Source organism: Micrasema longulum, unplaced genomic scaffold, assembly GCF_059751315.1.
Source record: "Micrasema longulum isolate JH-2025_06_02 unplaced genomic scaffold, ASM5975131v1 h1tg001976l, whole genome shotgun sequence".
NCBI lineage: Eukaryota > Metazoa > Arthropoda > Insecta > Trichoptera > Brachycentridae > Micrasema > Micrasema longulum.
In genome coordinates this window covers 59961-84630 of record NW_028279149.1, presented here as the reverse complement: position 1 = coordinate 84630, position 24670 = coordinate 59961, and the positions used below count along the sequence as shown (strand labels likewise).

At 33.6% G+C, this 24670-nt stretch overlaps 1 protein-coding gene across 1 annotated transcript in view; it reads right to left on the bottom strand.

Moving 5' to 3' along the window:
- The window catches only part of dop (microtubule-associated serine/threonine (MAST) protein kinase dop), a gene marked incomplete at its 3' end in the record, with an annotated part of 60453 nt that overhangs the window by 20186 nt on the left and 15597 nt on the right, over nucleotides 1–24670 (bottom strand). The window contains exons 3-13 of the mRNA XM_088238833.1: nucleotides 17989–18057; nucleotides 10799–10947; nucleotides 8825–8903; nucleotides 7212–7360; nucleotides 4976–5101; nucleotides 3732–3903; nucleotides 2137–2241; nucleotides 1757–1927; nucleotides 1391–1524; nucleotides 1178–1297; nucleotides 596–701 (exon numbers count right to left, since the gene is read on the bottom strand). Of these exons, the coding sequence (XP_088094959.1) occupies nucleotides 596–701; nucleotides 1178–1297; nucleotides 1391–1524; nucleotides 1757–1927; nucleotides 2137–2241; nucleotides 3732–3903; nucleotides 4976–5101; nucleotides 7212–7360; nucleotides 8825–8903; nucleotides 10799–10947; nucleotides 17989–18057 (1380 nt within the window). The remainder of the gene's footprint in view (nucleotides 1–595; nucleotides 702–1177; nucleotides 1298–1390; nucleotides 1525–1756; nucleotides 1928–2136; nucleotides 2242–3731; nucleotides 3904–4975; nucleotides 5102–7211; nucleotides 7361–8824; nucleotides 8904–10798; nucleotides 10948–17988; nucleotides 18058–24670) is intronic.

Sequence of the window (24670 nt, the reverse complement as noted above, 5' to 3'; positions counted from 1 at the left end):
TCAACTGGCCGCATTGTTCTAGTAATTAATAGTGCTAAAAACGGCCGCGTGGAGCGCTATATGTCCTGCAATATGACGCATGAAAGTAATTATGGTCTTATGTCAAAAGTACCATCTCAAAGAAAAATAGTCCTTAAGAATCTTCAAATAATGTGTGTAATCTAGGAAAAAAACCCGCACTGGGGTTAATACGAGTACATTCAAAATATGGTATACTTATTTGTATGAAAAAATAAGCTGGAATAATCGGCTAGTTTCTTGGCTCACCGCAGGCGCTGGGCGCGCTTTATTAAAATTTATATCTATATTAGGATAAAAATGCAAATGGTGGAAATGATTTAAAATAAATGTTAGTTATTTATTTGTTTTTCTGTAAATAAAGTTACAATAAAACATTATTATGGTTCGCAACTGCTTCATATGGAATCATAATGATAACAACCCCTCTCCGTCACTCTGGCGCAGACTCGAATCGTTAAATAAGGGCTGAATTGTGTCACAACGACACCATACTGGAGCAATATAATTCTGTCCACAACTCACCACAACACAATAAAATAATGTAAATAAATACGAACTGTTGAGATTTTCTTACCACAAAAGGATTATCAGCAAAACTGAGAATGTCTCTCTCAGCAAAAACTTGTTCTACCTGATTTCTCAGCATCAAGTTATTCTTGTTTATTTTCTTCATGGCAAACCTGTGAACAAAAAAAAATCATTACAAAACACAATTTAGCAAAAATGCGACATTTTTAAAAATTGAAGAAAAAAAAAAGTAAAAAACACATTTATAAGAACTTAACTGTAGAGTTAAATGTAATATAAGTTACTATGTAATTAACCAAATGTAAAAAGTTTAACAACAGACTGCCTCAGTACAAAAAAATGAAGCTAGCTCAAAATCATCTTTGTGATAGACATCCGTCTTTGATATTACAATTGTCATTTAATTTAATAATTTAGTAAACAAATTTTTTTTTTTTTTAAATGGTTCAATTAGCTATAGTATCTTAAGTACAGGTACATTTAAAATGTTTTACTTTTGAAGTGTCTGCTTATGCTTAACTAAATACACAGCTAAGTACAGGTACATTTAAAATGTTTTACCTTTGACGTATCTGCTTATGTTTAACTAAATACACAGCTAAGTACAGGTACATTTAAAATATTTTACCTTTGACGCGTCTGCTTATGCTTAACTAAATACACAGCTCCGTAAGCGCCGTTTGAGATCAGTTTTATCACTTGGTAGTCACTCTCCGTGGGTGACGTGCCACCACTTCGTGGCTTATTCCTGGAAAAAAGAATAATCAAAATATAAACCAACAAAATCTAAGTATTTCTAGCGATTTTATAATTTATTTTTAATCCAAATATCTATTAATACCTTGGGGACGAGTGTTCGGGGGGCAGGGCGGCTGGGGGTGGCAGCGGGGGCGGAGGAGGGGGCTCTTCCTGGAGGGGGTCTCTACTGAGCCCCAACTTGTGGATGATATATTGCGGCAGGTCAGACATCACGCCCTGAAATCAAAATTACCATAGCAACTGTCATGAGTTGTAGCGAAAGGAAGCAGTGCATCCGATATTCCTCAACTTCTTTGGAGATGATCTGACCCAAAGGACCAAAATGATGTAGTAGATATGGCTGGAAGGATCAAAATAACATGGTAGATCCGGCTCGATGGACCAAAAATCCGATTCAAAAGACCAAAATTTGAATACTAAGGAAGCAATAACATATTATATTAAGCACCTGGGTCTCTCTGGCCCGCCCTTCCGCAGCTTCTAGAAGTTCGTAGAACTGCTGCGGATCAAACTCTAGACACTCCAAAAGTCTAGCTGGTCTGGATACTGCGAGGAGAAGCCGGGTCACGAGAGCTGATACTCTACCCACGGCTGCTGAGTCTTCGGACTTGTCTCTTGTCTGGAAAGAAACACAAAAGTGTGTCGGTAAAAATCAAATACGAAACCAGAGTTGAAAGTAATCATATTATCGCATTATTACCACAGCCAGACAACTTAAAAAAGTGATTTTTAAATAAACATGTTATAGTCCTGTGTTAGTTGTAACATTGTACGTACCTACGCGTGTACTCACTATTGCATATGGCGCTATTTAAAAAAAATAATTACCTCTTGTAGAAGACGATCCAAGTTCTCAGTCATGTCGTAGAAGTATCGACTCGTAATTTGCTTTGTCTCTGACTTATGCAAACAGTCCCGAGCCATCTCCAGAACCTATGGGTTAAAAAGACAATCATTTAAGCATTTCTGAATGGAAATAATTAAAGGCCAATAGAAATTCTGAAGGTAAGTGAATTTCTGTTTTTTTTTTTAATATTTCCCTTACTGACTAAAAACACCCGCGAATTACGTTGCTGTGTAGTCACTACACATTAAAAAAATAAGAGATTTAAAAAGGTAAAAATGGAATATTTATAGGGAATGGCTTTAATTAAACATAATTTAATTCGAAGATGATAATATTTTAAATCTAACTGCTGAAAACGTGAAAAAAACATTGGGTATCGCTCGGGCGAAACGTGCACCCGCGCTTACTTCCCGAGAGCTACTAATTCTAAGTAGCTAGTACTGGACTATGTGACTGACTGCGACGGGCGTAAATTCTTTACTATTTTCTTCATACGCAACAATGCGAAACATTGGTATTCTGTGAGTATAATTTATCCAAGATTTCCGATAAAATGCTTTTTTTGTGCCTTATAAGTACTTATTATGATTCAATAACAAATTATTTCAGTCGATACGTAAATGTGTAATGGAGGAATACTAAAAAAATCTAGACCCAATATTTATTATATTTATAAAGATATTATAGTTATTAGACGCAATGTGTACTGGCTACACATCACCGGGGAGGGAGGGTTAAAAGCTCACCACGGGGAAACAATCAGATAAAAGAGCTAAAATATCGACTTAAGATCTCACAACTTAAAAATACTACTACCACCATCACTCCATTTCCCCATAGGTGTAGGCAAAGAGGATGGACCGCCGCACAAGTCTATCCTGACATACATTCCTAGTGTCTCCACATTCATACATCTTGTCATACATGCTCTTCGGTTGCGTCTGCTTTTGACATGACCAGGCTTGAGATTTCGGTATATCTGATCATGCCATATCTTTCATGTCGTCCTCGTCCTACGTTACCATTAATTCCCGCCATATATTTATGTTTTATCATTCTTTCGTCATCCATTTGTTCTACATGACCAAATAATCTCGATAACCGTTTCCTTATAAATTATACCTATCCTAGATTTGCACTCTCGTCTGATTTCCTCATTCGTAACCCTGTCATACATTGATTTCCCATGAGACCGCATTCATCCTTCCTCTGCCAATTCCATGTTTCACTTCCATACATGAGTGTAACTCACTACACTCCTGTCTAGTTTTGAAGATCGTATCCATCTCACTTTACAATTCCCATCTTTACAAGAGCAACATGACAAAAAGACTAGACTTATTAGCTCCATATGTTTGGATGTATGTTTATTTGGTAATATTGAGTAATCGCTGTTAAAATAAAATAGGATAAGATTCATTAGTTAAGTATACCTTGATAAAGAAGCTTGTGTAACTTTGGAACCGGTCGGTACCCACACTAATACAAACGGTAGTAGAATTCACAAAATCAAAAAAATAATATTTATTCTGCCGCGGTGCTTTCAATGACCAAAATGGAGTTCTCCCTCGCTCACCTGATGGTGGACGAATCTGACGATAGGTGGGGCGGACCGGGGAGGGGGTTCTGCCGCCAGTCGACGCAGACGGGCCTCCATGTGGTGCTGGGCACGGGGGAAGCGGCTGGCAAACAGCGCCGACATGGCGGCCACCTGGTCGTCACCCGACACGGGTGACCTGGCCGGAGAACTGAAATAGGAACGGAAATAATTAAATTATGCAATATTCTCTCTATTAACTCAATGGGGAAGTTCAGTGCTATGGAAAATTGGATGTAAAAATGTGTTCCTACCCATAAAAATGAGACCATTTAATTTTACAGCGAAGTTTCTCAAAAATGCATGAAAAAATTAATAATTTGTAATAAAAATTAACTGTTTTGCTACATCACCGGTTTATGTGCCCACGTGTTTACAATAGCCATAAATTAAGGGATGTTATGTTGTTTCGGCAACCAGCAACAGTTTTCTAGTTTCCGAGGTAGCCATGATTTTCGACGTTTAGAGAAGTAATTTGTATCGAATAGGAAAATGTCACATACCGATAAAAATATATGAAATGGAATAAAAATAATTCATTGTATTTTCGAAATCAATATAGATATTACCAAGAAATGTATTCATTCATAAATTTTAAAAAGAACTTTAATGAAATATGTCGCTAGAAAAAAACAACATGTTTGACTTTGGCAATTGTGACGTCAAGATTCGTGATAATGTTCTAAACAAATTTGAATGGTCAGGAATAAAAAAACATAAATCGTGACGTATTAGGGGCGTGGCCAATGGAATGACCGTTTTTACGGGAATTAAAAATTACAAATTTCAAAATAATTTTTATGCTACTATTAATTAGCAATTTTTTTTTTTTTACAGAGGAACCTTTAATACTTTAAAAATGTAAAAAAATAATTATATTTTCCTATTAACAGGTCCAGCTGTGAAAGCTAACTGACAAGTCACAGGTCCAGCTGTGAAAGCCAACTGACAAGTCACAACTTATTCAAACTTGACACTGACTATCTCAAAGGATCAGGCCGTTGGACTTATTACTTCAAATAGATAAAGCGCCAGTAATTGCTGCTATAAAAAAATCACTCACCATATTTTTTGATCAGAGAAATATATCTTGAAGTAGACCATTCCATGCATTCACAGATTGGTCGTCAACAAAATGTTTGGCTTTTCAATTTCAATGCTTGTCTCTCAGTTACATATTCTCGTTGAAAATGTATATTAACAATACAAAAAATAGATCTCACCTTAAACTTCGGCTTCTCGGTCTTCTGAAGGGGCTTTGCGGAGAGTCTGTACCTGCCCCTCCACTCCCCGACCCTCCCGAATCCGATAAAGACTGCCATTGGTTGATTCCGGAGCCCTGAGACCCACTGAAAAAATGGATTATTTATAATTCGTATAATATTGTTATCAGTTTGTTCCTAAAATTTACTAAACAAATGGCTATTTAAGCGGATTAGCCGAAGAAAGATTCAAACTTATAATGTTAAGCTGTAATATCGCGTAAGATGCATCCCTAATCTTAAATGTATCGCCGTGAGCACAGGCAGCTTCATACCAAAAACACTGGCAGAACATTTGTCTACATTTTACATTAAGATGAAGATTTACAACTTGTATATTAAGTTACTACTACTACTACCATCACGCCATTTCCCCGTAGGGGTAGGCAGAGAGAATGGACCGCCACACACGTCTATCCTGGCATACAATCCTAGCCTCTTCCACATTCATACATCTTGTCATACATGCCCTTCCGTTCTGTCTGATTTTGACCTGACTAGACTTAAGATTTTGGTTTATCTGATCATGCCACGTCTTCCTTGGTCGTCCTCGTCTAACGTTGCCGTTTATTTTTGCCATATATACTTGTTTTACCATTCTCTCGTCGTCCATTCGTTCTACGTGACCAAACCATCTCAGAGACCCTTTCTTAATCTTATCAATTATACTTGTCTCAGATTTACACTCTCGCCTGATTTCATCATTCGTAACCCTGTCATACATTGATTTCCCACACATTCGAGATAAAGAGATCGCATTTCAACCGCGTTCACTCGGCTTTCATCCTTCCTCTGCCAGTTCCATGTTTCACTTCCATACATAAGTGTTGGGACTAAAACTCCGTTGTGCACTGCCAGTTTAGCTTCGATTGACATATTTTTATTAGAAATTACTGTGCTTAGTGCTCCGTTCATTTTGTTGCCCGCATTCACTCTTCTTTCAACATCTTTTTCTACTCTTCCATCTCTTGAAAACATGCTTCCCAGATACACAAATTCTTCTACTTGCTCGAGACATTCGTTGTTTACATTTATATATTAAGTTAAATAATAATATAGTATTGTCCCATTTGTATCAACCGCCTTTGGTAAAAGGCAATATAATGTAATTGCTCCAAAAATATTTAATGATTCATTGCCAAATATAAAAGACTCAAAACGTAAAACAAATTTTAAAATAAAAATAACTGCGCATATAAATAGTGTAGCGAGAGATTTTTTCGAAAAATAAATGTAGATCAAAAAACGTAGTACTTTATACAATTGGTACACATATTATTTATATTTTTATGTATTTCATTACTTTATATAGGTTTTTTATTATATAATATACTATATTATTTATGTTTAAGTAACATGTATTCATATACAGGTGTTCTTTAAACCCTGTCACATCCGAAACCACGATGATCAGTATGGGCAAGAAGACATATTAGCATATTTAAAACAATATTTAGAACGCAGAATTTTTTATACAGGTGTTCTTTAAACCCTGTCTAAAAAATAAATAGGGTATTTTTTTTTTATAGTAATTAAAAAAGGAAATAAAAAATATTTTTAAAAAAACACAAAAATATTCCTTATTATTAAAGTGCAACAAAATAAATCATAGAAAAAAAGAGTTCATATCTTTAGTTTGAATCCAGGATAGTGCATGTTTTATAAAAGAAGGAAAATTTTGAAAGTCTGGAATCAATGAAATATTACCAGTAAAAAAAGAATTAAAAATTTTTGGGCCTATAAAATATGCATGTCTCTGTGCGAGCCTAACAAACGATTCACTGGTACGAAGCATAGTCTATCTCGCTCAAGTCACGGTTTTACCGAATCTGGTATTTTTTTATACAAATTCAGGATAATAGCTCGTACAAAACAGAATACGCATGGTAGACAAGATAAGAAGATTGTAAGCTAAAGTTTTTCTAGTTTAAAGTAGTTCTTTTGGCGCTAGTATTGAATATAATGCTATACGAGTATATTCTCGCAATTAATTCTTGTTTCTTTGTAATACATATTTTTAATATAAATTATGAATTTATTTACACATATTTTTACTTGGCAGTACACTACACTTATGTTAAAACTAAGAAATCGCCTCTGACTATGGGAAGACGTCTACGGTTAAGAGCAATTTTTTTTGGTCATCGTAAGTTGGTGCAGTCGCTCTTGGAAAGTAAATGATCCATGCGGTCGATACCTGATGTTGGTGTGGGCTGCAGAGCAGTGTGCGCAGCGAGCAGGGTGGGCAGGTGCCGGACTGTGGCGCCTGCCACCGGCTCCTCGGATCCCCTCCTCCACAGCTCCCATGGCCATCTGGTGCAGTCTCTCTTGGGAAGAACATTGCGACTAGAGGTAAAAAATAATTTTAGAAGGTTAGACTTTGGCCGCATGATTTAATAACCGCCATCTCAGCGGTCATTTATTGAAATTAATCACTACCTCCTTCTCATCTAACCCCGGGAAGAACTTCCTGACAAACTGAGTTGTAGAGCAATGGAATATCTTTCCTGAGAAAGTCATTGGTGCACGCTCGAGTAATGAATTCAGAAACCGCCTGGACACACACAGAAATTTATAATATTTTTGTTTCGTTAAATGTACTAACATCAACTTAATAGCTCGTAGTATGTAGAATAATAATAATAAATAATAATATCGGGTATTTGAATAAGATCTAGCTATTTTTAAATTTTTTTAATTAATGCTTTATTTTTTAAAGTATTGTCCGTCGCTAGCAACTACTTTCTATCTTACTGGCAGCATACAAATACCATCCCGAAAGAATCACAATGGAAATATTTCACATTAGAAAAGCTTTGAAGTTCCTTTTTGAAGTTTTTTTTTTAGCACCACAACAGGCCAGGAGGCCCAATTACAGTGGTGAATTACATCACAGAACACCCAGGCTTGAGAAAAATCACATTTTAAATGTTTGTATTCTCACCGGGAATCGAACCCGGAACCTTTCGTGTGTGCGTCAAGCGTCTTGACCACTACATCATGGAGGCCGCCTTCGATCAATAATCAAAAAACCTTTCAATATAGCCCTTTATACGATGTTCCATTGTAATGGTCCCCCTAAACCTATTAAACTAACGCCCCTCCCTTTTTTACAACTATTAATTATTATGGATAACTTATATGGCGCCATTTTCGTAATAAAATACCTCAAGGGCGCTTTACATGGTGATTCTATTGTTAAGTTAATTTAATTGAAGCTTTTAAATTTGTAATTTAATTCAAATAATTTATTTTGTTGTCACGTGCTACGGATTTATTCAAATGATTTAGAGAACAAGTTCATACAACAACAATTTCATACAACATAATTATTTTTCAAACAACATAATTTTTTTAATAATCTAATCAGTGCATGTTTGTCCTAATCAGCATATCCTTATTAAAATGCATGTCGTGTTGTTTTTATATTTTATTGCAACAACTATGGAGAAGGTGTGAAGTGGATTTTGCATGATGGTTTAATTAGTGTCCTGACGAAGAGACGGGTACGTTTCGAAACCGGTAGACATAAAAAAGTCAGTATGTGGTTATATACAAATATTTAATAACACTTAGGGTCTTTTCACATTATTTTATTATTTTTGAGCAGGAACAAAAATGTTATTTTAATAATTAACTATATTCAGAAGCCGCATTATGCAATGATTTATACATAAAACTAAGCCAACAGAGTTTGTATTCCACCCTTCAAAGACACGGCTGGTGTTATTTCTGAAGTCATGTGGCTGGACGTCAGAACAGATCTCGCTGCAGCGATCAATACTATATAAACACTATGGGCCTACTTACTGAAAGACTTGAACTGCCCGGAGTGGTACCATATCCTGATGAAGGAAGAGAGGCTACAGACCATCGTCTTCCATCACACCTGGTAATCAAAGAAGGATAAGGTAAAATTAACTTAAATTTTAAAAATTTAGTTGAGTTAAAATCGGCGTTTAGTTTCATTTAATACAGCTTCATTAGTACAATAATACGAGGTAAATATATTAAATTAAGAAGTAGCATAATATCTGTACCTTAGAGGCAGACGGATGCAAATCCAAACGTAAAATGTTTAAAACATGCCTAAAGAATCTACTTTCTCGAAGTTATTTCTAATTATATTTGGCATTTATTTGTATTTTCAGTATCTTCATAAATTGGTTCTTCCATTACAAGACTAACTTTTCTTCAAAATCAATGGACATGATCGTAAACTGGATACGAAAATGGAAATGTCATTTCATCAAATTCTGGATTTGCATCTGTCTGCCTCTGATGTACAGATATTAGATTAGTTAAAAAAATACATGAAATATTTGAATTTCGAATTTAAATACCTAATGAGGAAGCTCAGTGGTTTTTTTTCATTTTTTTTATTTGTTAATAAACTATTAAACTAATCCACAATTTTATTAAATAATTTTTATGTATCGTATTATCAGCGCGATGCTTTTTAAAAGTTTTGTGATTCTAAAATTGCTCCGCGTGTGACGTCTCAAGTTCTCTTCCGCTTCTTCTGGGTCAGTTCTGCCGATTGGTTTGTCGACGTACCGTAAACCGGAAATATTTCACAAATCTCTTATCATTGGTTGATTCATATGAACTCGTAACGTCGTTCAAAATAATTAGTTTTTTATTTATTTTTTATACATTTTCAAGAAACAATGCCGCACAATTTAATACTCGAGTTTTTATCGCGCGTAAGAAAACAATTTTTAAGACTAATTTCCGGTAGAGCTGAACTCCCTCATTGGACCTCCTGGCCTGTTTTTCAATTTCAGATAGACCTATAGTCCTTAAAATATAGCCTGATTAAAATGACAGCTGCCAAACTAATGTCAATAGCGATGGGAAATTACTGATCACGTACCGATCAAATCGATTTTATCAGTTTTTTCAGTTAAAAACGCAAAAACAAGCCTTTTATAGTGTGTTTAAGATAATTATGCACCAACAATTAAGACATTTATACTTTTTTTCATGAACAACCTCAAATGAATTATTTTTTTATTCGATCTATTTACATTGATCAATTGAACGTAGTTATGCAGAAAGCAGCCAGCCATAGAAAAGTAAAACTGAGATAATAGGACTTTTGTAAAAAGAGTGAATATACAAATCTACACAACCGTTAGAATGTTTTTGACTTAAACAAATGATAAACAATGAAAACATTGGTTTTTTTTATATGACCAACAAGAATCTAATTATGTACTTAACCAGTTTTAATGATTTTTAAAGAACTGTAAGATTTTTCTAGTGCTGTGGGTGTTTTCTGCAAATAGAAAAATGCCATTTTTGTAATCGACACCATTTTCAGAAGGTGATTAAATACAATTTTTTGTGTGAAAGCGGTCTGGCTGTTTTTAGCAGAACATAGAATTGACCTTACTGCACCCGATAACATTAATATCTAATTTTTTCAAAATTGTGGAAATTGTGAATTGTGAATTGTGCTTTCTGCATAACTACGTTCAATTTGTCCAATCTCTAACATTTTTGCAAAATGATGAACCTTGTAAGAACATCATTAATAATTAGGTTTGGTTTAGTTTTTTTTTAGTTTTAAAGCTGATTTTATTTAATTATGTTGATTTATATGTCAAGCATTGTATTAAAAAAATAAATTAACTTGCCAGATATGAATGATTTTTCGTGTGTCAATATAAATCACTCCTTAGACGTTACTACAAAGTTATGACAACACTTTTGCTGACAACATTCTAATCAAGCTATGGTTTAAGGACTATAAATATTCTCATTTAATGCAATACTTACAGAAGGTCTTTAGCTCTCCGGATAGGTACCCCCCCTGGGTGTGGCTGGTGGTGGAGGGGATGCAGGGGGTGAGGGGGGCCCACAGTGACAGGGGGAGCCCTGGGAGACTCCAGAGGGCTGCCGCACCGAAGAGGCGAAGTCCCACCCACCTAGGGAAAAACAAAACCTTTCATTGTACAAATACATTGCGAGAGCAATGAAACCAGTTATTAGTCTATCAAAATTTTGTTCAAATTTATTTGATTTTATACTGAAGACGAGGAAAAAAATTCTTAGATTTTCACAGCAGTTCAGATGCACAATGATTTTTTCTGGTTTTTTACTAATATGTAAAGATGATATTTTTGATATTTTTCTTTTTCTTCTAAAAATTATTTGTATTTATTTTTGGCTACTTCTGTGTAAAATACATGTCTGTCTTTATTTGTATATATGTATGTACAACATGTTAAAGCCTAAAAGGCGTTTAAATAAATAAATAAAATAAAAAAAATATGAACTAGTGATGTCTTTCAAAGTAGTTTGTTTTTATTAAAATATTTTTGTCATACATTTTCAAGAAACTTTGCCATTTAATTTAATGCTCTAATTTTTACCGCGCGTGAGAAAATATTTTTTGTATCCAATTTCCCGTAGGGCTGAAGTTCCTCATTATAAAGCCTAATTTTGTGCTATCAATTAGTAAAAATAACAGCCGATTATAGTAGTTGTCGGATTATCGAGCGGCAGATTACTTAGAGAGTGCTGTATTTGTATTATTCATAAAAATAAAATAGTATAATGAAATATAAAATAGGCGGCCTCCGTGGTGCAGCGGTTAAGATGCCTGACTCACGAACGTAAGGTTCCGGGTCCGGTTTCCGGTTTAAGTACAAAAATTCATCATTATTTTTCTCGAGCCTGGGTGTTCCATGCACTGTAATTAAGTCTTTTAACCAGTTGCACAAAAAAAAAAAAAAGATCAGACTTCTATTTGAAAACAAGGCGAAACGAAATTCTATTTTGTTTAAGGCGATAAAAAAATATGAAATGGGTAAAAACATTTATGAAGAACATTAAAAAATTAAAAATTAAAATAAAAAAATGCAATGTACGTGTTTGTGTATGTTTTATATGTAGATGCATGTAGATGTGCATATGCATGTGTGTATATGTATGTGTTCATATATGTATGCATGGATGGCTCGGAGTGTGCATTTGGTATTTTCATTTGTTAATTTAATTGTTTAACTATTATTTTCTCACTTAAGTTTTTTCTTTATTTATTTTTTATCACATTCAATGTTTAAATCTTTTACATAATTTATGAAAACTTAATTGGTCTTTTTATGTTTGAAAATCTTTATTTTTAATACTTATTATGTATGACTGTATGTTTTCTGAATAAAATTTAAAAAACAAATCTTAAAATTTAAACTTTATTTAAACAGAGACGAAGAACATTTTAGAGAAGGGAATGAAGTCTAGGCATCTACAGATCGAATCCAGTCCATAATATCGTAGATAAATCCACGTGGGCTTAGAAGTAGTATAAAAATTGAATTGAAATTTGAAAAAGTACTATTTTAAAGGAATGCATTTAAATTCAATAATTTAATGTGAATTAGCATATAATACGGCTAATACGACCCGAGTACGGCGTATTGTTTTGTGGCGTACTTCATGTTTTGCATGTTGTCAGAAAATCAAACTCAATTTTATGTACATTTGGACGCCTCTTTAAATGGTGGTGCGCGCAATATTACTCTGAGACTACAATACTAATTCATTTCATCATATGAAAAAATGTGTTTAGAATTAGATCAATTGGAATATTAGAAAAAAACAAGCCACTGCTTTAAATTGATTTAACCCTAGTGTGGCACATGAGTCTATTAAACATTTTACAGGAATAAAAAAAACAACAAAGTGGTACTTTGCTATAACAGGCCTAAATTATATGATTATTTTTAGCAATTATGGAAAACAAATTATTAAACAGTATTTATTTATTTAATTTTACAATACGCCCAAAGGGCATTTACAAAAATTATACAGGTAAGTACAAACATAGTATATAAGTAATCAATTAATATATAAGTAATAAATTTAAAAATAAACAACACATTTTGTTTGTGATGGTTTTTGAAAGAAATGAAAGTATGACTAAATGTGAAATCACTGTGAATGGAGTTATACTAAAACAAGTAGAGGAATTTGTGTATCTGGGAAGTATGTTCACTAGGGATGGAATGACTGAGAAAGATATTGAAAGGAGGGTGAGTGCCGGGAACAGAGTGAACGGTGCACTTAAATCGACCTTGGCAAATAAATGCTTGTCACAAGAGGCAAAATTGGCAGTTCACAACGGAGTCCTGGTCCCATCCCTGATGTATGGGAGCGAAGTATGGACTTGGAAAAACAGGGATGAAAGTAAGCTGAATGCTGTCGAAATGCGATCTCTCAGGCGAATGTGTGGTAAAACTATGTACGATAGATGCACAAATGTTGAGATCCGTACATTATGTAAGGCTGAGACAAGCATTACCGACAAAATCAAGAAAGGAGCTCTGCGCTGGTTTGGACATGTAGAACGAATGGACAGCGAGAGAACGGCTAAGAATATTTACAATGCGAATGTTGATGGATGCAGAAATAGAGGAAGACCGAGAAAGACATGGCATGACCAAATCCAACAAATACTTAAAGATGGACATGTCAAAAGTCGGAATAATCGGCGCGCGTGCATGAGAAGATGTATGAATGTAGAGGAAGCGAGATCTGTATGCAAAGATAGAGTGTTGTGGCATTCTATCCTCTCTGCCTACCCTTACGGGGAAACGGCGTGATGGTTTGTTTGTTTGTTTGTTTTTGTTTTGTATTGGTAGGTACATGTAGAAATAAAAAAAAGCATGCTGCAATGCAAAATAAAAAGTAAAACTTTGCATAGTAAAAATAATATGGATATAAGAAAAATGTTAGAATTAAAAAGCAAATTGTAAATAACTTATAAAGAATTTAAACAAAAAAAACTTTAATAATTAGTTTTAAACAATGCATTTAAGATGGTTTTAAAATGAATAATTGTTGTATTAAAAATGTCTACATCACAAGTAAATTTGTTGGCCAAGGAATGAAAATGCGGAATTGGAGAGTGTCGTGCATAGTAAGTAGCTACGCATGTAGTTGCAAACAACTCAATACTTATATCGTCTATTCAATTCTGAAGTATCCTAAATGCGCAAGAGGGCGATTTTTTAAACTTCGCAAGCGGTACGTTTTAGATAGAGAATACAATCCCGGGACCCTGATCGTTTTCAAGCAAGCCCCGAAAACCCCGGGATTGTACTTGACTAATCTCGGGGTTTTCAAGATAACAGGTCTTGTTCGCATTCAGTTGCGCCTTGACAATGATCTCATCTAGATTTAAAAAAAAACAACCAAATCAACTTTATGATGAAGAACCATTGAAGGAAATTTCACAGAGAATCATATTTTGTAAAAAAAAAGGCATTTAGAAATTCGCTCCCCTGCAAAAGTAAGCAACCATTTGCTTTTTTTGATATTTTATTTTTACAAATTTTATTTGTTCCAAAAAATTATTTTTATGTGCCAATATGTCTTCTTCCTCACACTGATCATCGTGGTTTCGGATATGACAGGGTTTAATGAACACCCTGTATATTAAATTTTTGTTTTTAAATGGGTACCTGTATTTAAAAGCATGTCATCTTTTGGCTTAATGGAACACGACATTACAGCACCATTTGCAGAGGGATTTTTAAACACAGTCGTTGAAGAGTTAATACGGTATCTATGAGTATTTATTTCTAGGTTTGCTATTCACAATCGGTCAATTGATTCATTTCCTCGCAAATTGAGATGGCTACCAAGTGTGATGCATGGTAGCGATACGATGGTTTATTTTGGGACAAAACAAAAAAAAACTATATACATATCGACGGTGGAAAGGCAAAAATTATTATGTGACATGTAGCCAACTTTACAGAAGAGCCAATAGGTAAACATCACGGTTTTTATACAACTTTAAATTAATAAGGATCAATTTTTTTGTACTTATTAGTAGCACATAAAGTATTTTTAAATTTATAATTTAAAATGGGAGCGAAGTATGGAATTGGAAAAATAATGATGAAAGTAGGTTGAATGCTGTCGAAATGCGATCCCTCAGGCGAATGTGTGGTAAAACGATGTATGATAGGTGCACAAATGTCGAGATCCGTGAAGTGTGTATGGCTGAGACATGCATTATTGACAGAATCAAGAAAGGGGGTGCTGCGTTGGTTTGGACATGTAGAGCGAATGGACAGCGAAAGAACGGCTAAAAGGATCTACGATGCAAATGTTGATGGATGCAGAAAACGAGGAAGACCGAGAAAGACATGGCACGATCAAGTCCATCAAATACTTGAAGATGGACATGTCAAAAGTAGGAATAATCGGCGTGCGTGCATAAGAAGATGTATGAATGTAGAGGAAGCGAGGTCTGTATGCCAAGATAGAGTGTTATGGCGTTCTATCCTCTCTGCCTACCCCTACGGGGAAACGGCGTGATGGTTTGTTGTTGTTGTTGTAATTTAAAATTCCCTCGAAAACGGTTCACTGCATTGGCCACACCCCTAATACGTCACGATTCGGTTAAATTTTGAACATTGTTTGTGACCGTTTCAACTTCGTAAAAACAAAACATCGTCACGAATATGTCGCGCTTTTGTAAATACACCGTTTTTGACAATTTCATTAAAAATATATGAATGAACCACAATATCCACATTGATTTTGAAAATATAATAAATTTTCTTAAATCCATTTAATGTGTTTTTATCGGTATTCGTATCATGTGATACTTCCCCTATTAAAGTTTTTTTTTTTTAATCAATAAAAAATCTCATATCTACCTATTGTACTGGCGGGATTCCTACATAATTGTACATAACATGTGCAATAATGAATAGGTAAAGTAGCTGACAGTGTGGTAGACCGGGGTTCGAACCTCGGGCCTTTGAACTATGAGTCCACGACACTAGCCACAAGACCACAACCCGAAATAGTCAGCTTTACAGTACAGCTTTGTAAATAAAACTTACCCCTTTCCAACTAAAGTGGCTTGCCATATTATTAGAGTGGAATAATAGTACGAATCTTCGAAAAAAGTATTTGTTCTTCCCCCAAATGCGGTAGAACAATATTTTTTTTGACTCTGGCAACACCAATAAAAAAACTGCTTGTCTCTATTTTTTTATCTTCTGTGACTATTTATGACATTTATTGGCGGTCAGGGTTGTATAGTGTGATTTTTAACAAACAATTATTCGTCGGAATATTCCATTTTGAAGACTTTTTGGTGACTTATATAAGATTTTTTTTTTCAAAAGGTATGTACACATCACAATATTTGAGTTTGTCCAAATGTTCGTAGACAAAAGACTGGATTTTACCCCCTCGGGAGTCATTAAGATTAACAAATTACAACAGGGATATCCCTGTTGTAATAGTATGTACACATAAATATACACACTCGAATGTAATTTTAGTACAATAATGAGCAAAAGTAACATATATTATTACTAAGTTATTGCATAAACTCATATTTTATAATATTTTTTTAGCTATGGGAAAGACTGCTGATATTTCTACGGGAAAATTGGGGAAAATTTGTGGATTATTGACAAAACTGAGATGTCTCAGTATATATAACAGAGATTCTTCAATCTTCTCGAAATACGGCTAAGAGAATGAAGCAAAAATTGGATTTAGGCATACCTTTGGAACCTGTCCGTAAAAGAGCTTGTGGCAGAAAACGGATCACGACACCACGAACTGATAGAAAAAGTAGAGATATATGTTTGCAAAATAGAAGACACCCTGTTAATTTATTGACCAAACAAGTAAAGGAACGGGGAATTGAGATTTCACAACGCACAGTGCAGAGACGCCTGAAAGAAATTGGGTTGACTTCTCGTCGTCCTGCATGCAAACTCAAGTTAACTCCTACAACGGTAAAGAAATGCCTGGAATAGGCAAAAAAAACATAAAAAATTCACGGTAGACGACTGGAAAATAGTAATTACAATTTACAATTCTAATGTTCAAATATTTTATTTGTTTAAATGGGTTTTATATCATTTCTTTGTTGCTTTACGTTTGCTTTTCGGATGAATCGATTTTTCAAATAATGTCCGATAAATCGAGTTTTGTCAGGAGAAGAGTAGGTGAACAATTTCATACGGACTGTATTGTGCCAACAGTGGAACATCTTCATCGGGGAAATACCGAAATACCGGGAAATTCTCCAAGATAGCTGTTGCCGCAGTTGTCACAATGGTTCCCTAATGGCGAAATCTACATTTTTATGGATGATGGAGCACCATGCCATAAGGCCAAGTCCTTCACGAAATTTTTACTCGACAAAAAAATTAATGTTTTGGATTGGCCTGGAAATTTTTCACATATGAATCACATAGAGAATGTTTGGGAGCTTCTCAAAAGAGAAATGTCTAAAAATGAAATAAATACCAAGTAACAATAAATGGAAAGATTATTATAAAAAAGGAAAGATTATTATTAATCTTCAAAACACGGTAAAAAGCTGTATTTTGAGTGTGCCGCGACGAATACAAGCCGTAATTGCAGCAAAAGGTCATCACACAACATATCAAAAATATCATTTAATTTTAATTGCTATTATTTTTTGTGTATCAAATACTATAATTTTAATTTAAAAAAACTATGTATTTTACTTATCCAAGCTCCAAATATAAATCAGCCCATAAACATTGAAAAAAAAACCACAAAAAAACAATTGTATGGAGAATTCTCGGTTTTTCCACGTTGAGTCTAATAATATGGCAAGCCACTGTATAGAAGTCGCTTTTTTTCTCCATACATTTACTATCTATAGTGGGTTAACGTGCATGTGAAATACAATATTCAAACCAAGCATAAATAGAAAATCGATAAATGCCTTATGTCAATATCTAATTTAACTACCTATAGGTAGAATGGTGAATGTTACACGGTATGCCAAGTGATACTTAACAGAGTCGATAACAGACGCCTAGACTCCTATATTCTCAACAGCTTTATCTATGTGACCACTTAACCGAGTCAATGACAGATGCCTAGACTCCTATATTCTCAAAAGCTTTATCTATGTTGAAAAAATATTATATATTTGAGGAAACACTTACCACAAGGGACAGCCTGTGATGGGCAGCGTGAGAGTGCATGCGAGATGGTCGCCGCACACATGTTTCTTTCTGTAAGAGAGAAGGAGAAGAAAAACGTCAGATGTGATTGCTTTAAGAGGTAAAATGTATCAATTTTGTATTCTTTTATAAAAACTTTGATAAAATAAATTATCAAGTTAAGTCAGATTAATATCCTTTTGTAGAGAAATGAAAATAACATAATGTAATTATTGTGTCTCGTCTTAAAATATAAAGCGCGTGCCAAATTCCTTTACGGCAGAACTGTGTTCAGAACAAAGACTTCAAATTACAATTAATTATGGAAAACATTCATGTTTTTGTTAGTGAACATTTTTGACGGAAGTTCATTGTAATTATAGTCCTTAAAATGATTAAAATGACAGCTGACAAACTAAAGTGACTAGTGATGGGAAAGTACTGATCACTGACCATGTACCGATCAAATTGATTTTATCAGTTTTTCCACGCAAACATGAAACTCTGTTTCCGAAAATTGATATAAAAATGCTAAAATAAGCCTATTATAGTGTGTAAAATAAGACATTTATACTTTTTTTCATAAACAACATCAAATAAATTATTTTTTTATTCGATCGATTTACATTGATCACATTGTCCCATCTCTAATATTTTTGCAAAATGATATAAAATTGATATAAAAACGCTAAAACAAGCCTATTATAGTGTGTAAAATAAGACATTTATACTTTGTTTTCATAAACATCAAATATTTTTTTTTTATTTGATCGATTTACATTGATCAATTTGTCCCATCTCTAATATTTTTGCAAAATGATGTAACCTTGTAAGAACGTCGTTAATAATTAGGTTTATTATTAAAAAAATTACAACAGGGACGGAGAACATTTTAAAACAGGGAATATGGAAGTCTAGGCATTTACAGGGCTTATGATCTGTCAATGGCTAGTTTAAGTGGCCACTTTACACTCTCTCCCGAGGGGTGAAATCCAGTCTTTTGTCTACAAACATTTGGACAAACTCAAATATTGTAATTAGGTTTATTATAGTTTTTTGTTTGTTTTAAGGCTGATTTTATACAATTATGTTGATTTATATGTCAAGCATTGTATCAACAAAATAAATTAACATGCCAGATACGGATGATTTTTCTTGTGTCAATATAAATCACTCCTTGGACAACAACTGACAACAACTGTCATTCTAATCAAGCTTTATTTTAAGGACTATAGTACAGAAATAAAAGATGAGTTAAGTATTCCTTTAAATCCACAAATTTAGAATTACTAGCTATGTTTTAATGCTTTTATTTTTGGACATACTAATTGAGGAATGTTTTCACAAAACTAAATGTCTACAAAAAGTAAAATTTTCAGAAAGTTTTTTTATGATAAAATAACAACTACCTACTAAGTTTTCTACAAAAGCAAAAATACTGCATTATAGAAATTCTACATCCTAGCTCATACTGGAAATCAATAATATACAATAAGTGTAAATACTCCTTAAAAATACAAACATTTTGAATTTTCACAAAAACAGTATGTCTACATATTTTGTGATAGGAATGTATAGAAAGGTTGATTTGTGATAGGAATATTACATATAAGTTTACTTTTGTGTGAAATCATTATTAACTGTTTTTTATGAATATTTTAGTAGACTTTTAATCATAGGAAAAATAGTGAAAGTTAGTGTATAAGCCGACAACGTAAGTCAATGAGGATTGGTGTAACCTATTTCCATTGTCCATAGGGACAGTTATTAAGTACTATCATTATAAAATTGCTATCAAGTGGATAATGGAGGTGGGTTGCGCGCGGATTCAAGGGTGGATCAGGCCAAATGGGTAAAAAAAAAAGTGCTATAATTTGTAATTTTTATAGGATAAATGTTAAAAGTAAAATTTTGTTTAATATATTTCTCCGCGCTATTTTTGATTAAATAAAAAATGTGAAATAATAAAAACGAAAATGGCAGAGGTCAAGGTCAGCTAAAAACTCAAACAAAAATAAATATAATAAGAAAAAAAAATCTATTTTGCTGACATCTGTGAATTTTAAGCTATGTTTTAAACCGTTTTTGTTTAATTCCCACAGATGGCGTGCGCGAATTGATTTTAAATCGAGGAATGCATTTAATCAACAAGTCCATATATATATATATATTTTTTTATGAAAGAGAAATTCTTGAGTACTTATTATTTACTCGAATATTTAAATTTTCAGACCATTTCCTAAAATGATTATGATAAAATTATAAATAAACTTATCAATGAAACTTCTTGGTTTAGTTTTACTTTTTATTATTTTGACCAACGAGCGCTTTCGCCTAAGTAGGCATCTTCAAGACTGGTCTTGAAGACCTTTCCCGTCTTGAAGATGCCTACTTAGGCGAAAGCGCTCGTTGGTTAAAATAATAAAAAGTGAAGCTAAACCAAGATGTTTCATTGATGAGTTTATTTATAATTTTATCATAATCATTAACTATGGAGTTTTATCAAGAAATATCAACAAAAATCATCAACATTTCCTAAAAGTCGTAAATAACTTGTGCTGAAGAAATGGAAATCGAGTTGTGGTAGAGTGAGATTTGAACATGGGACCTTTGGTCCGTAAGTCCATAATACTACCACAAGACCACAACCTGGTTCATCAATATATTTCAAGTATTTTTTAATGCAGGTGCAAGATGTTGATTTCAAATTTTATGCTATGCCTACAATAAAGATTACTATTTCACAGCTTAAAAAAAAATTCAATAAAAGAAAATTGTCGCCGAAATAATGTGTTGAAAGAATAAAAAAGCTTTAAATGCTATTATCGAAACGTGTTTTAACGACTTAATGCATTATGTCAGTAAAACCTTGAAATAAAACATTTTCCTTACTTTAGTCAACACGCAAAAGTGGCCACTTAAAACCAGCCAATGACAGGTCATAAGCCCTGTAAATGCCTAGACTTCCATATTCCCTTCTCAAAAATGTTTTCCATCTCTGTTGAAATAAATATAAATAAAATAATAATGTTCCATTTCTAAAAACATACTATAAAAATTATAAACTTACAACCAATAAAAAGTAAACTTATAACCTAAAAGTTAGTGTGGTTTTAAATGCTCGTATATTTCTTTTTAAAAACTAAAATTTTAGTTTTTTTTCGCACCATTTTTTTGTTCAATCAATATTTAAAATCAATTTAGTATTAGTATTATTTATAAAGTATTAAACAAATTTCGCCTCATTATTTCGTTTTTATATAAGTAGCAAGTACCAAAGATTAGTCTAAATTTCAAAAGGCGTAATCTAAAACCGAAGACGATTAGGGCTGGTCTGAAGGTCATATAAAGTCGCTAAGATATTGTTTTAAATTGAATATTACAACCAGAATTATTATTATTTTTTTTTTTTTAAAAGAGAATAAAATTGTAAATAAAAAGGTTTCAACTAAAGTATTTCAATATAAAAATAATAAAAGTATTACCGAAGGTATAATTTTAAGTAGAAATATAGGAAAATGTCACAAAAATGTATGTGATTTAAAATGCTTGTATTTCTTTTCAAAAACAAAAAATTAAAATTTGGCTTCGACCACTTCCATGTTCAATTTATTATCTTGAATTTATTACAACAAATTTAAGTTCAATACTTAGTCTTTATTGAGATCCCAGATACCTAAGTTTAGTCTAAATTTAAAATGGCGTAATCTGCCGGTCTAAAAGTAATTATATTTTACCATTTTAACCATTATTTACAAAACCACACTCACGAAGGATGGGACACAAAAAATAAATAAAAAACTTAAACTCGTTAAAATAGCATTATATCAACTCATTAGTTAACCAAAAGAAAATTTGTTGATAATGATCCTTAAGATAAAAATAACTTTATTTAATTTACTTACATATAAATTTGAATTATCTATCCTTATCTCTGTTTTGTATAAATACATTTAACTCTTTAATAAAGATACCAGTCTCGAAGATGTCGCGAAAGCGATGAAACCGGTCACCAGACATTCCAAATTTGTGGATTAAAGTATCACTCGTGTTTTATTTATATAATAAATTACAATGAACTTCCATCAAGAATTTTCACTTACAAACTTAAAAAAATATATTTTAGTTACATAAAACTTTTAAGGATATTTTTTAACAGAAATAACTTTAAAAAATATTGTTTTTATCTAATTTATGTTTTTTAATTATTGCGCGATTAAAAAATAAAATAAAATGGCAAAATCGTATGATTTCCTAATTTTGCGTTCGTTTTACCAGACTACAGCCTTAAAAAGTAATTGTTTGCATGTAGTTTATTTTATTTACGATCTTTTTTAACAACACGATTCCGAAAAAAAAGGCCTTTTAAAATGGCTGCATCGTACGATTTCCTTACTTTTTATAAGACTACAGCCTTAAGGGCGCAATGCAATATTAGCTAAATCTGAGATGTGGCTAGTGATGAAATAATGTTGAGTATTTATTATGCGTCAGTGTTAGAACACCGTTGCAGTGGCGTGTATAAGAACGTGCCGAGCTGACCGCCAGCCCCGACCCCCAGGGTGACTAAATATAGGTTCAGCGCCCAGGCGCTTACATCCTTCGGGGGGGTCGGATTTACCCCGACCCAGACCTCAGCGCTGCGCCACGCCAAGCCTAGCCGTGTCACGTTTTCGGACTGTACGCGATAGGCCCATTTCACACGCATCGTTCAAATCCACACGGCACGGTAAAATTAGGGTAGATTGACACTTATTGAATTTCAATTCAATTCAATTTCAATTAATTTATTTTTAATATAACATATACATTACAAACATATATTCAATACGTACATATTATAAAAAAGAAAAAAAAATACACGAAAGAGACTCATGTCAAAGTAGTGGGAGAATCCTGCTCCGGAAAACCCCTTCGGATACATGGAATAGATCAATATCCAGAGCGATGTTGTTCAGCATAGCGGTAGCCCTTCCAACAGGCATAACTAGGCAGGCATAAATAGGCAGGTTGGTCCTGAATATCGGAATATGAAACAATCTATGCTGACGCTGTCTTAGGTAATTATCAGGAACGTACAAACCAATGCTCATCATAATCTCAGAATTATCGATCATACCGCGCAACAATCGATAAAAATGTGTAGTCAAATACACATTCCTTCTAGTCTCTGAACTGTTGTAGCCAAGCATACCCAGGGCTGGTATTCTAAACGAAATTATAGCGCGGTATAGCGCGTTTTTACGCACTAAATACGCATTATAGCGCGCTGTAAACGCGTTCGGAATACCAGCCCTGGAGAAACTCGGTCGGGTAGAGCCAAGGATTATACCCGCACTCTCTCATGTAGAGATATCTCAGAAACTTCATTTGGATTTTCTCTATCATAAGAGAGTACTTCAGTTCATGTGGCCCCCAAAGCATCGAGCCACTCTCGAATCTACTTCGCACCAATATTTTCTTTAGTTAAACATTTTGCAAAGGGAAATCGAGTGGAGATTGTTTACATGCCATTAAATAAATTAAATATGTTTTTAATTAATTATAATACTATAATCATCCGATGTTATTTAATCATGTCGGTGGATTTTTACTGTGTTGTGAAAACGGCCATAGCCGGCAGTAGATTAATACCTAAATTGTACACAATGCGTAAAGTTGCCACTCAAACCAGCCAATCACAGACCATAAGCCTTGTAAATGTTTTGACTTTAGACGTTCCTTAGCCGATAAAAAAAATAAGTTTATTGCAACAGAGGGGGAAAAAACTGTTTTTAAAGCCCATGTGACGAGTGATATGTAATGTTATTTTATTGACTTTCAATAATGTCGTAATACTCGTATATTGTATTCCCTCATTCCAGCACTTTTGCTGATTGGAAATATTTTTTACAAAAAAAAAATGTGTAAAAAATCTAATATGTAAAGTAAAACGATGTACAAGGTGTGTTCAGAAAATAACGAAAGTTTTTAAATTTTGCGGGTTTGGAGAGTCCAATTGTCTTTTTTTTTTAAATATTATGTTGGTGTACATGTCGCTGAAGTATGCTAAAATTTTCAACTGTATTCATTGTTTACTTTGTCTGTGGCAGCCGCTAAGATCAGACGTGTTTTTATGAGCTCGGCGATTTTCGTTTGTTAAAAAAAAAAATGAATCAAAGAATTTGTATCAAATTTTGTGTAAAAAAAATGAAATAAAGTGTAACAAAGTGTGTGAAATTTTAACAAAGGCCTATGGTGAGTCTGCTTTGAGTAAAACAAGAGTTTACTAGTGGTATAAGCGTTCCCAAGATGGCCGTGAAGACGTTGAAGATGACGAACGGCCCGGACGCCCCAGCACATCAACAACCGATGAAAACGTGGAAAAAGTTTATGAAATGTTTATGAACGATCGCCTAATCACAATCAGAAAAGTCGCCGACCATGTTGGCATATCGATTGGCTCATGCCATGACATTTTTTCGAATGTTTTGGGTATGAAACGCGTGGCAGTAAAATTTGTTTAATTTTTTTTTTATTTCGAACAAAAACGGCGGCGAACGGAAGTTGCTCAGGTGTCACTAAATGAAGTCAACGACGATGCAGAATTACTGAAACGTGTTGTAACAGGTAACGAAGCATATTTTTACGGATATGACGTCGAAACTAAGGCTCAATCGTCCCAGTGGAGGCATTCTGGATAGTC